The 13,445-nt window shown below is 40.6% G+C and overlaps 2 protein-coding genes across 3 annotated transcripts in view; one reads left to right on the top strand and one right to left on the bottom strand.

Moving 5' to 3' along the window:
* The window catches only part of LIN9 (lin-9 DREAM MuvB core complex component), a gene marked incomplete at its 5' end in the record, with an annotated part of 110,433 nt that extends 104,735 nt beyond the window's left edge, over positions 1-5,698 (top strand). The window contains 3 exons of the mRNA XM_079942702.1: positions 3,370-3,549; positions 3,708-3,805; positions 4,300-5,698. Coding sequence (XP_079798828.1) covers positions 3,370-3,549; positions 3,708-3,805; positions 4,300-4,405 — 384 coding nt within the window. The 3' untranslated portion in view covers positions 4,406-5,698. The remainder of the gene's footprint in view (positions 1-3,369; positions 3,550-3,707; positions 3,806-4,299) is intronic.
* Positions 5,699-10,576: 4,878 nt separating this feature from the next.
* Positions 10,577-13,066, bottom strand: MIXL1 (Mix paired-like homeobox; the record flags this gene model as incomplete). 2 transcript variants are annotated; one of them, XM_079931726.1, is made up of 2 exons in its annotated part: positions 10,577-11,488; positions 12,659-13,066. In XM_079931726.1, 2 exons carry the CDS (start codon positions 13,064-13,066, stop codon positions 11,159-11,161), a joined length of 738 nt encoding a protein of 245 aa, XP_079787852.1. In that variant the 3' UTR covers positions 10,577-11,158. The 2 variants fall into 2 exon arrangements, with proteins under 2 accessions (XP_079787852.1, XP_079787853.1); XM_079931727.1 differs by having other exon boundaries at positions 10,577-11,464.
* Between the last annotated feature and the right edge of the window lie 379 nt (positions 13,067-13,445).

The following is a 13,445-nucleotide window of genomic DNA, read 5'->3' as shown; positions in this document are numbered from 1 at the left end:
TGATCTTTGTCTTTATCTGTCTGACTTACTTCACTTATGATTATCTCTAGGTCCATCCATGTTGCTGCAAATGGCATTATTGCATTCTTTTTTATGGCTGAGTTATATTCCATTGTATGTATGTACCACATCTTCTTGTTTTGTTCTGTTTTGGTTTTTTCTTATATTATACCACATCTTCTTTATCCATTCATCTGCTGATGGACATTTAGGTTGTTTCCATGTCTTGGCTGTTGTAAATAGTGCTGCTGTGAACATTGGGGTGCATGTATCTTTTTGAATTAGAGTTTTCATCTTTTCTGGATATATGCCCAGGAGTGGGATTGCTGGATCAAAATGGTAACTCTATTTTTAGTTTTTTAAGGAACCTCCATACCATTCTTCATACTAGCTGTACGAATTTATATTCTCACCAACAGTGTCTGAGGGTACCCCTTTCTCCACACCCGCTCCAGCACTTATTATTTATAGAATTTTTGATGGTGGCCATTCTGACCAGTGTGAGGTGATACCTCATTGTAGTTTTGATTTGCATTTCTCTAATAATTAGAAATATGGAGCATCTTTTCATGTTCCTGTTGGCCACCTGAATGTCGTCTTTGGAGAAATTGTCTCTTTAGATCTTCTGCCCATGTTTTTATTGGGTTGTTTGCTTTTTGATATTGAGCTGTATAAGCTGTTTGTATATTTTGGAAATTAATCCCTTGTTGGTTGCATTGCTTGCAAATATTTTCTCCCATTCAGTAGGTTGTCTTTTTGTTTTATTTAGTTTCTTTTGCTGTGCAAAAGCTCTTAAGTTTAATTAGGTCCCATTTGTTTATTTTGCTTTTGTTTCCATTACTGTAGGAGGATCCAAAAAAATCTTGCTGCAATTTATGTCAAAGAGTGTTCTGCCTATGTTTTCCTCTAGGAGTTTTATAGTATCTGGTCTTACATTTAGGTCTTTAATTCATTTTGAGTTTATTTTTGTATATGGTGTTAGAGAATGTTCTAATTTCGTTATTTTACATGTAGCTGTCCATTTTTCCCAGCACCATTTATTGAAGAGACTGCCTTTTCTCAATTGTATATTCTTGCCTCTTTGTTGTAAATTAATTGACCATAAGTGCATGGGTTTATTTAAAGCCGTCTCTATTTGTGATATCAGATTCTTAAATAGTTTTTTATGACACTAGCCTCATAGATAAGTCCCAAAGATCTGCTATTGGTGATGTTATCAATCCACTTGAATAGAACTGAGGGAAATGAACTGTGATTACCTGTATCTAAACTCTGAGTATATTTTGCTCATTCCTTTAGCCATCCATTATCATTTATTTTTATTTTCCGGGTAATTGTCATTTACCTACTAGCAATATGTGTGTCCTAGCAAATAGAGTTCTCCCCATGGACTAGCAACCATCCACAAGAGGTGCAAACCAAGCAGTCCAAGAGAACATATAACAAAACATGCAGAAGTGGATTGCTCACCAGTCTTTTTGTATCTCATTATGTACGCAAGGCCATATGTGATAGGCTCATTTCCTAATGGAGTAAAATGATTTAATTTTCACAAAGTTCTTACGGAAGTACAATATTGATTTTAAAATAAGAACAAGCAAGTCTACTTCTAAATATATACCAAATATATGTGGACATGTATTTACCAAAAGATATACACTAGAATATACATAGCATCACTGTTCATTATAGCCAGAAATTAGTAATTACCCAAATACCCATCAATACTAGAATGAATCAGTAAACTGACATATAATATACAATGGAATTCTCAGCAATAAGAATGAATGAACTCTGGGACTTCCCTGGCGGTCCAGTGGTTAAGACTTTGCCTTCCAGTGCAGGGGGTGCAGGTTCGACCCCTGGTCAGGGAGCTAAGATCCCACGTGCCTTGCAGCCAAAAAACCAAAACATAAAACAAAAGCAATACTGTAACAGACTCAATAAAGACTTCTTTAAAAAAATAGTTCACGTCAAAAAAAAATCTTAGAAAAAAAAATGAATGAATGAACTCAACTACTCACAACACTATGGATGAACTCACACATATGTGAACATATTTGTTCATATGTAAATATTGAACAGATAAAGTCAGACACAAAAGAATATATAATGCATGATTCCATTTATGTAAAAGTCAAAAGCCAGCAAAAGCCAACATACAATACTAGAAGTCGGGATGGTGGTTACCCTTGGAGTATTATACTGGAAGATGACAGTTGGTCTCTGAGAGGCTGGTGATGTTCCATTTTAATCTCGATGCTGATTTCTCATGTTTGATCTGTGAAAATTCATTAACCCATACACTTTAGGATTTGTATCCTTTTATATGTTTATGTATACTTCAATTTAAAAAAAACTTTTAAGCGTTAGAAGACAAAGTTCTTCACTGCAGTGTTACTGATAATCGCAAAATATTAGAAAAAACCTAAATGCCCATACATAGGGAGTTGGCTAAACTTATGGCACGTCCCATGGTGGAGCAGTGTGCTGCTCCAAGAATGACCAAGGAAGCTCTCTGGGATGATTAGGAGGCACATGGCTACCTTAACCGAGGTGACCAGAGATAACAGCAGCAGTAGTGGCACAGATAAACATCATGCGCCTCCTGATCACCATGCGCTGACAAGAACTCAACATCACTTTCGTGGTGTTCCTGCCAAAGGTGTATAACCTTAGTCTAATCAAAAGGAAACAGACGGACCCACACTGAGGGATATTATGCAAAATAATTGGCTGGTGCTGTTCAGAAATATCAAGGTCATGAAAGACCGAGGAACTGTTCCAGAGTAAAGAAGTCTAGAGAAACAGGACAACCAAACGTTTTCAGGGGGAAAACGAGCTATGTGTTGGGACAGTTGATGAAGTCTGAATATAGACTGTTAGAAAATGGCGTTATAAATAGTGCTAAATTCCTGATTGTGATCACTGCACTGTGATTATGTAAGAGAATATCCTTGGACTTAGGAAATACAAACTGGAGTATTTAGGGGTAAAGAGGCACAGTGTTTGCAACTTATTCTCAAATAGTTAAGAGAAAAAAAATTATATACAGACAGAGAAAGATCAAATGTTAAGTCAAACAGTAAACCATAAGCAGTTAGTGAATCTGGGTAAAAGGTTATCAAGAGTTTTTTGTTCTATTCTTTTTTAGAAGTTTTAAAGTATCTCAAAATTAAAAGTTACCAAAAATATAAAACAAATCAGAAAAAAAATAGAGGAGAAAAAACCTCTAAGGTAAGAGTGAGCATCATTTTTGTTATAAATGCTAGATTTATAAAAATCTTAACCTGAAAACAGGGCACAAACACACAGAAATTATCATGGCCTTATGAATGTACATTTTATGTTTTAATCATCTGTATTCAGCTTGCTCCAGACCAAGGGCTCCAGCCTGCAGATCAGCCGACAGATATGAGACGAAGGTGTGAGGAAGAAGCACAGGAAATTGTTCGGCATGCAAATTCCTCTACAGGACAGCCCTGTGTTGAAAATGAAAATCTGACAGACTTAATCTCCAGGCTTACAGCTATTTTATTACAAATTAAGGTAAATTTCGGAGAACTTTTCGGAGAAAATATTAAGAATATTTTCTTAATTTTGACACCTAAACAAACTATGCTAATTTGTTGCTAAAAAATTAAACAGGGTGTTTGTCTGTATCTAAACTATAATTCAATTAAATTTTGAAATATTTTTTCCTTTAGTGTCTGGCAGAAGGAGGAGACCTGAATTCCTTTGAATTTAAATCACTTACAGATTCATTAAATGATATCAAGAGTACAATAGATGCTTCTAATATCAGGTAATTCATTAGATGTATTCTAATTATTTTTATATTAAATTCATAGTGATTTCCAGTATAAGCTTTAAGACTTTTACATATTTATGAAGTATTCATATGATTTTTATCCTTGAAATAAATTGTAAACGAGCTTTTCGGTTATATCCAGTCTATTGACAGAGTAGAATTTTCAGACGGATTTTTTTATACAAAGGAATCAGAAGACATATAATATTTAGGTTTGGGTTTAGCATGGATTTCAACTTAGAAGTCTTCCCCAAAGAGAGATTCGTCCTCTCTTTCCAGTACTCCTGTGGCTTCTTTGCTTCTTTCAAATATACTTTTTCAATTACTACTGAAGTAGAATTATGGCTAATGTAAAGGGAAGATTTCTTACTTACCTGGGGTCATTATCTTAGCTATTTCCTAACAGCAATTCAGCTCTACCTTTTTTAAAAATTGTTTTTCTTCATTTTGTGAGATAATGTAGTTAACCATGTTTCTTCTTTCTTTAGTTGCTTTCAGAATAATGTAGAAATTCATGTTGCACATATTCAGAGTGGCCTGAGCCAGATGGGAAACTTACATGCCTTTGCAGCAAATAACACCAACAGAGACTGAATAGAAGATTTAATTATTCCAACTGCATAGGACATTGTTTTTGAGAAGTTCTCTTCCTTTATATAGGCTTCCAACACCAAATAACCTAACTGCTGGAAAACAAGGGAAATTTAAATCTCCAAATAAGGCATTTTAATATACTGTACTGCTTCTTAAACCAGCATTGCTGACCAGCATTATATTTATTTTTCTTTTATTATTCAGCTGCAGTAGCACTGCTTATGTTACATATGTTTATTAGCAAGTACTTTTAAACTGAAAATGTCTGAACATAATATAATTTCATGGAAGAATATGTTGACCATCTTTTTAACGTGCATGAATTCAACCCAACCCATGCAGACAACTACTGCAATGGAGAACGTGAAGAAACATGGTCTTTTTGTGCATTATGCATGGCAATGTGGAAATTCCATCTAGAAAATTACAACTCCAGTTCATTTAGTTGATCACCACCTCAGTCTTCAAAAGATAACATCATGAGATACGGGAAGTCCTCATTTTTAGGAAGCCACTGGAATATAGGTGGGAAATATGGACTTTACAAGTATATATGATAATATACTTGCAATGTGACATGGTTCTATAGATCATTTTATAATAATAAATATTTTAATTTATCATAATTTATAAAAGAAACCTTTGTTGTTTGTCTGTTGAAAGAAAATGAAGGAGCAGGAAAGAAACATTACTGCAAGATGCTTAATTTCAGCAAATGGATTTGGCATGTCTCTTCCCGTCAATTCAGGGGAAGATGTGCTGTTGTTATGGGATTTATTTTTTAAAAGAAAAAGACTGATAACACACTATTTTCATATTTTTTGTTTATTTGCACAACTCTTGAACCAGATTACTGGTTAAAATCCAACAGTTACACAATTTTTAAAGTAAAAAGATTTTATAAGGAAAACAAATATAATAGCCAGTGCTAGGAAGAGGAGAAAAAGGTTTGTATTTGGTTGTGGGCTTTTTTGGTTTTTGGTTTTTTAAGGAAAACCCTGCCTAAGATGTTAATCTTGTAAAAAGTGTGTATTTGGAATTTTCTCTGTTTTAATATAGAATATTATAAAGTCAAAATAAAATGAATTGTTTTCAGATTTGGAGTTTAAGATATAGCTGTAGAAGTGGCTTTGATTCTTTTAGATGTCTCATAAAATGAGACTTTTTATATGTTAATGTATAATAAAACTGAAACAAGATTATTTTCCATTTGAAATTTTTGTATAGTTTAAAAATGCTTCCATATTCTTTGTTGGTATTGTGCCACTGCAGAACTTTAGTGCAGAGTTTATATTTAGCTAAACTGTTATGTTAATTAAGAAATGCATAAATCTTTTATTCTTAATATTTGTAATTCTAAATAAATTGATCTATGAAAATTAATATGATCTACATTTTCATTTAATTAATACAAGTTGATAAGTATTCCATTTAAAAAGTTTTTAAAAATTATCATTTCCACTAAGTTATATTTTTAGGAAAAACGGTACAGATTAATTACCAAGTCATTTTGAATTAAAATATCATTAGGGTTTTTTTTCCCATCACTGTGGAAAACACTAAGCAAGTAAGTTACTTGGCTTACTATATAGACCTAGAGAAGGGTTTATTTTTATTTTTATTTTTATTTTTTTGCGGTACACGGGCCTCTCACCGTTGTGGCCTCTCCCGTTGCGGAGCACAGGCTCCGGATGCACAGGCTCAGCGGCCATGGCTTACGGGCCCAGCCGCTCTGCGGCACGTGGGATCTTCCCGGACCGGGGCACGAACCCGTGTCCCCTGCATCGGCAGGCAGACTCTCAGCCACTGCGCCACCAGGGAAGCCCAAGGGTTTATTTTTTAATATATTCTGCCTAGACTTAGGTAAGCATTTTTTACATTTTTTCTTTTACATTTCTTAAGGCTAACTTGTCACACTTAAATTATACCTCGTCATTGTAAAGCAATTATACTCCAATAAAGATGTTAAAAAAATAATAAAATAAATTATATATGATTTTGCACATATTTAATTAAGCATTGTCCGTGTCTTCAGTGCCATCATGTGTTGATGGCAAGAACTGTGCCTAAGAATATATTTGAATTTTATTTTTATGTAAGGAAGAAGAAATCTATATAATTCAAAGTAGTCATTTGGGGTCAGCTGTACATTCATTTAAATGATGCTGCCACTGCCTAACACATTTTTGGAGCTCCAAAGAAAACTATCAAAGCCAGATTGAGTGAGCAAGCAAGCACATCAGGTGTTAACGCAGATTTGGTTCTGAATTACTGTTAGTTCCTAAAATCAGATTCACTTGCTACCGTTGAGAATCTACAAAAAACTTGCCAATTAAAAATTTTTTTCCCTTGAATTCATGCACTTCTCTCCATCTACACTATCACCAGTACTCTTAGCCAAGCTGCCATCATCACTAGCCTGGAACACAGCAGTCATTTCCTGACTTATCTCCCGGTATCCACTCAGCTCTCCTCAGATGCAGCCAGAGCGATACTCTTAGAACACAGGACTGGTCACGTTATCCCCATCTGAAGTCTTACGGCTGTCGGGACAATTTCAGAACTCTCTTACAAGACCTACACAGCCAGGTATGATCTAGCCTCCCCTACAATTTCTCCATCCTGCTCCTTACTCCACAGGGCCTTTGCACACTCAGTGACCTCCGTGTTCCCTCTTCGTTTACCTTGGTAACTCCTGATCATCCTACAGATCTTACCTTCAGCATCACTTTCTTAGGGAAGCTTTATTTGACCACAACACATCATCTACAGGTCTTCCTGTACCCCTCCTTCCAGCACTTTGTCACATTTGCAATTTTATATTTCTTCTTTTGTCTCCATACTAGCCTCTTTGGTCCATGAGGGGAGGGACCGTTGCTGGTTTTGCTTACCATTTTATTTCCAGGCCCTGATAAAGTACCTTTTGTAGGCACCAAATATTTGTGGAACAAATGAACAAATAAGAGTCTCAAAAGAGCTCTAAGCAACATTAGTGTCACTGGAGTAAAAGTATCGTCCTCCATGATGATTGCTTTGAAAGATGAGACAGTACTCACCTGGGTGTACAAATTCTGCTTAAGGAGTTGCCTTTAAACCTGTCACGTTATCATTAGTCCTAACTAAAAAGGCCAGGCCAATACAGCAGGCATTATATGGTGGTGAATAAAATGGTGGACTGAGTTAGTCCTAGATTTGTGTCCAGGCCGTCATTTATTAGCTGTGTGATTTGTCAACCACTACTTAAAATTCGTAGTCTTTAAAACAATAATAGTCCCTACCTTATATGGCAGTTGTGAGGAATAAACATATAGTGCCTATAATAGATACATTTAGCAGTTAGGGTCTCCTAAGAGCTTGAGAGGGGTACAAATCACTGTTCTTAGAGGATCCCACATTAAAAATTGTGGCAATATTTAAATATTTGTAGATTTTCTAAACTCTTCACTGGGGAAAGCAGAACATAACACAACGTAAATGCAATGATAAAGTTAATAAGCTAATTACCAAGTTTCCTTTAAATGTGATCCTTAGTGGACTGCAAGTTTTGTTTTTTTTTTAAGTCATTTGCTTATCTTTATTTGAGAACATCCAGGAAAAGTAAGAACGGAAAGAAAATAAAGACCAAATGTTTTAAATTTTTCATGTAAAATGTGTTGAAATTGTCTTTCTAGCTTTTTAAAATTTATATTTAGTATTTATAATTAAAGTATTTATAATTAAATTTATAAATTTATAATTTATAAATTAAAATTATAAATAAAGTATTTATAATTAAAGTGATTCAAAATTCAGGAATGTTTATGCCAGTGATTTAAGTAATCATTTATGATGAAATAAAAATATCCTGACACACGAATGTTTAAGTGAAATAAAGTAGTGTAAATGTTTTTTTATAATGGTTTCTTTCCCTAACAACAAAAAAAACAACAACAAAAATCTTCACATTGCCTATAGATAAGAAAGAAGTGGTTTGTACTTCACTAACTTTAGTAGGAGTGTTTCTATTACTTTTTTTTTCTATTACTTTTTAAAATAAAGCAATTAGTTGCTGACGTAACTGAAAAGTTAATCTGGTGCTGGGACAGTTTGACAGACAGACAAATGAGACTTGCCCCCCACCTCACACCATATTCAGAAGTCAAGTCCAGGTGGACTGAAAGCCTAAACGGGAAAGGCCACTGTAGGACGACAAGCCAGGAAAATACCTTTATAATCCAGGAGCAGGAAAGATGTCTTCAACTGGATGCACAACGTGCTAACAATAAAGGAAAAGTCTGATACACAGTTGACCCTTGAACATGGTGTGGGGAGGGCGTTTAGGGGCCAACCCTCCCTGCCATGGGAAATCCCTGTGTAACTTCACAGTCATCCCTCCTATATGTAGTTCCTCCCTGTCTGTGGTTCCACATCTTCAGATTCAGCCATCCAGAGATGGTGCAGTACTGTAGTATTTTCTGGTGCAAGTGGGGAACCAGACACGGACAGGAGGCGACGCACACCCACTTGGCTGCAGACCCAAGCTTTGGGGAGAACGGGGCCCCTGCCCTGCGCTTCCCCCAGCGGGCGTCTCTCCCCAGCAAGGGACTGTAAGTTAATTATTTTATGTCTCTCAGTTGTGAATGTATTTATGTCGTCTCATTTGGCCTTGTCACAAGTCTAAATGCAAAGGAAGGGCTCTGTGATTGTGAGACTTCCTGGCCACCCTGGGGGCAGGCCCCAAGCACGATGTTTGGCACATAACAAGCACCGAAAATGGTAAGAGCTAATGTTTATCATTTCATTTTTGGTTTCAGACAGCTTCTAAGGGTTCAGAAGGCAAGTCTGCTACTAAAGCCTGAACTATGTCCTGGTTGCCTTTTTTTTTTTTTTTGCGGTACGTGGGCCTCTGTTGTGGCCTCTCCCGTTGCGGAGCACAGGCTCCGGACGCACAGGCTCAGCGGCCATGGCTCACGGGCCCAGCCGCTCCGCGGCATGTGGGATCTTCCTGGACCAGGGCACGAACCCGTGTCCCCCGCATCGGCAGGCGGACTCTCAACCACTGCGCCACCAGGGAAGCCCATGTCCTGGTTGCTTTTAATAGTGGATTTGCTACTCTGAAAAGTGCAAGCCATTTAACACCTCTATGAATATCAGGGTAGCTGGCATGTATGATCTCTGAGACATTCAGCATAGCTCTGACTCTTCTAGGAATCATCAAGACCTGAGTCCTGGGGAATTCCCTGGCGGTCCGGTGGTTAGGACTCCACACTTTCACTGCCAAGGGCCCGGGTTCAATCCCTGTTCGGGGAACTAACATCCTGCAAGTCGCGTGGCATAGCCAAAAGAAAAACAAAAATCCATTACAAAAAAAAAAAACAAAAGACAAACCTGAGTCCTGGCCCCAGCCATGGCTTCTCATGAGCTGCCTCCAAAGCACAGTTTACAGAGAAACCTCACCTATGATTACCTCATATACAAACAGTTTCCTTTTGTCCTTAGGAGTTTGAAAACCCTCAAAACCTCGAAGCAATAATTTATCCTGGGCTAACTTAGTAATTTACATACATTCTTATCATATAAATTGGGAAAGAGAAATCTCCTGAAACCAGAAGACTCATGTTACTAAACTTTGAACAAGCTGGATAGACTTTTAACCAAGTTAAATTCCTCAGCACAGTGGCCTGCTGATACCATGATTTCTGGCTTTATAAACTACATTTGCAGAAACTTTTCTTTTAGAAATGTTTCTCATGACCACAAAATATGTACTGAGCAGTTATGGAGTGAAGCGCTGTACTAAGTGCTATCTAAAGGACAGAACTCATTTAAATAGAATTACAATGAAACATTTGTGGAAAACATTTAATAATAATAAACTGAAGTTGCACAGAAGTACAATAACAAGTGCTAAGGGTAATGCTGCAGTGATTGAAGTAACAGGTACAAAATGAGGATTAGAAAAAGTTACAGCCTTCAGAAGGAGGGAGGTCTAGAGTGTTTTGAAAGAGACAGGTTATTCATTTGGTTCTAAAACTGAAAGGAGTGGCTTTGAGACAGAGGCATATATATATCGTGGATGGGTGACCCTAAGAAGATGCGCATAATGGTCCTGTAGGCTATCAATGTCCGTTATCCGGAAGGGTAACCAAAACGTTTTTATAATTTGGTAGCAGTTGGAGGCTACTACAGATTTCTAGAGAGTAGTTTTTTAAAAGCTGAGAAACTTGAGGCAGGGGGCTCTTGCAGAATCACCGGAGCTACGAATGAGCATAAAGATGTCAGGCCAAATTTAAAAAGTAGTAAATCTTGATGATAGGATGAGGATTGAAGGAGCTGGGTTAACATGAGTCTAAGGGTATAAGCCTTGGAGGAGCCATATGAAGACAGCAGCTGTTAAGCACAAGGGGAAACTGAGTCGAACCAAGGAGTTCTTGTGAAGATAGTTCTGAAAAACTAGTTCAAAAAAATACAACAGGACTGGTAGGAAAGAGCAGGTATGCAGACCAAAATGAAAGTGCAGATTTGGAGATGCACTGGTAAAAAATGCCAGAACTCCTAGGGGGTGTGTACTATAAAGAAAGAACAGGCCATGGGCAAAAGTTCATGGGCAAAAGGGGAAGAAGCTTCACAGGTGAGAGATGACCCAAAACCATTACCAAGGTTAACATGGATGAGTCCTTAACATGGAAGCCAGAAAGGATGGTATTCTGATGTGTGTCTCCCTGGCTGTCAGTCATGGTTCCTCTGAACTTATCCTGAATTCTCCCAGACTCCTCAAGAGTTACCAAAGGCAGAAAAGATGTGTTCCTCCCATGAGTCCAGCTTTGAACCAATGTCTTCAGAGAGAGGAGAATAGGTTTCAAAATTCTGAGCTTGGGAGCTAGGGTTGGAGATGTCTCCTCCAACCTTGTTGGGATCCGGCAGGCAGTTCACATCTACCTCCAGAGGCAGCTGGGGCTTCAAATATTCTGCTTCAGTTTCACAAGCAGAGTGATGGAGGAAGAGCTCTGGCCTGGCTGAAGGCTGAAAGGATTTCCCGCTCTGACGACGCGACTTGGCGCGCCTGTTCTGGAACCACACCTGGAAGTGGGGAGAGAGAAAGTGCTTTTGCTTGGAGTCCTCATGCTACTATTACACCTTCATAGTTCATTATAAATTCCAGTTTAACATGCCCTGGCTCCCTGCTCCCGAACCTTATGGTTTTCACAGAACACTTCACAAATCAGAGCACCTAGCTTTCTCGGCCTCACCATTCCCAGATGCAAAATTGGAATAATACCTAGTTCTAGCTATACTTTATATAGGGACATCTGCAATGAAAAATGAGGCCACAGAAATAGCAGCACTTAAGAATTTTAGGAAAAAAATGCTACTATGCTTAAAGATGATAGCCCTTAAAAGAATTTGGAAAATTAGGGTTTTTTTTTTTGTTTTTTTTCTTTAGCGGTACACGGGCCTCTCACCGTTGTGGCCTCTCCCGTTACGGAGCACAGGCCCGGACGCGCAGGCTCAGCGGCCATGGCTCAGGGGCCATGGCTCAGAGCGGCATGTGGGATCTTCCCAGACCGGGGCACGAACCCGTGTCCTCTGCAGGCAGAGGCAGGCAGACTCTCAACCACCGCCCCACCAGGGAAGCCCCAGAATATTAGGTTTTGAAAGTGTACTCCCTTGTCAAATTATTTAAGGAGGCATTTTGCTCAGTGGACTTCATTCACTTATATGAATAAATTTTTCAGCTCACTATTTCCCCACAAATACCAAGGAACCTGTCTTTATTACTTTAGGCAACAAACGCACCTGGCGCTAGATTTTTCAAACTCTGACGAGAAGCTCCACATGCTTCAGGCTTTACCCCAAGACGTTACATCCTTTACAACCCACATTGCAGACCGAATACCTGCCAAGAAAGTGGCCTAGGGGCCCAGGGGGCAACTTGGTGAGCCAGCAGGAGGAAACACCAACTGTGCCTCATCTGTCCCTTCTTCCTGGATAAGGAAAAAGTGTGAAAATACTTCCTATTACCTTCCTGCTGAGGATTTACTTTCTGACCATTTCAAAGAGACCAGCTAGCCTCCTCGGAGGGGCCCTTATTATCCTCAGCAATGAGAGGCAGAAGTCATTGAGCGTGCAGCTGAATTATTTCATTTAAGCCTCACAATCACCGTAGGCAAGTACTGGTTTTACAGCCTAGGACACCGAGGCTCAAGGGAAGGAACTTGCCCAACGTCAAGCAAGTGGCACCGGCGAACGTGCCGGCCCGCCGCGGCCGCTCACCTGGATCCTGGACTCCGGGAGCAAAGTGAGCGCGGCCAGGCGCTCACGCAGGTGGATGTCGGGGTACATGGTCCGGCGGAAGACGAGCTCCAGCAGCTGCAGCTGCTCAGGTCTGAACGACGTGCGCTTTCGGCGCTGCGACGCCGACGGGACGGCCGCGCCTTTAGGGGGCGCAGGCGGGCCCAGGGCGGCGGAGGGCGGCGCCGCGGGCCCGGGACCCCTACCGAGAAAGCCGGCGAAGGCCACCGGGGCGCCGCGCTCCGGACCGGGGCCCGAGGGACGCGCGGGGAGCAGAGCAGCCGCGGGGTTCGGGGGCGGCAGGAACGCCCCGCCGGGGTGGGCGGGCCGGTAGGCGGGGGGCGCGGCGATCTCCCCGAACTGGAGCTGGCTGGGCTCAGCTGCGGCCATCGCTGCCGGACCCCAGTGCGCCGCCGGGAGGGGCACGGCCTCTAGTTATACCGGCCCCGGGGCTGAGGGAGGGGGCCCGGTGTGGCGGCGCGATCAAAGGGGTGGACGCGGGGAGGCCCGTGTCTCTTCGGGGTGCGAGCCCGCCCCCCGCCCCGCCAGACGCCGGTGGGGAATAATCGCTTCCGCTGCCCGTGGGATGGAGGGAGGAAGGCGTGAACTTGGGCCTGGGCCCCCTCCGACCCCTCCCCCGTTCATCCGCCCCGCCAGCCCCGCCACCGCCACCGCAATCCACATCCCCCAGAGCAGGTATGCCCCGGGAGCGCGGCGGCAGGGGCCCCTCGAGTGCGTGGGCGGAGTGCGGGCGGAACCGCCCTCCTCT

Source organism: Stenella coeruleoalba, assembly GCF_951394435.1.
Source record: "Stenella coeruleoalba genome assembly, chromosome: 1".
Lineage (NCBI taxonomy): Eukaryota > Metazoa > Chordata > Mammalia > Artiodactyla > Delphinidae > Stenella > Stenella coeruleoalba.
Note: the sequence above shows the minus strand (reverse complement) of the source record. Positions and strands in the feature narration are given on the sequence as shown.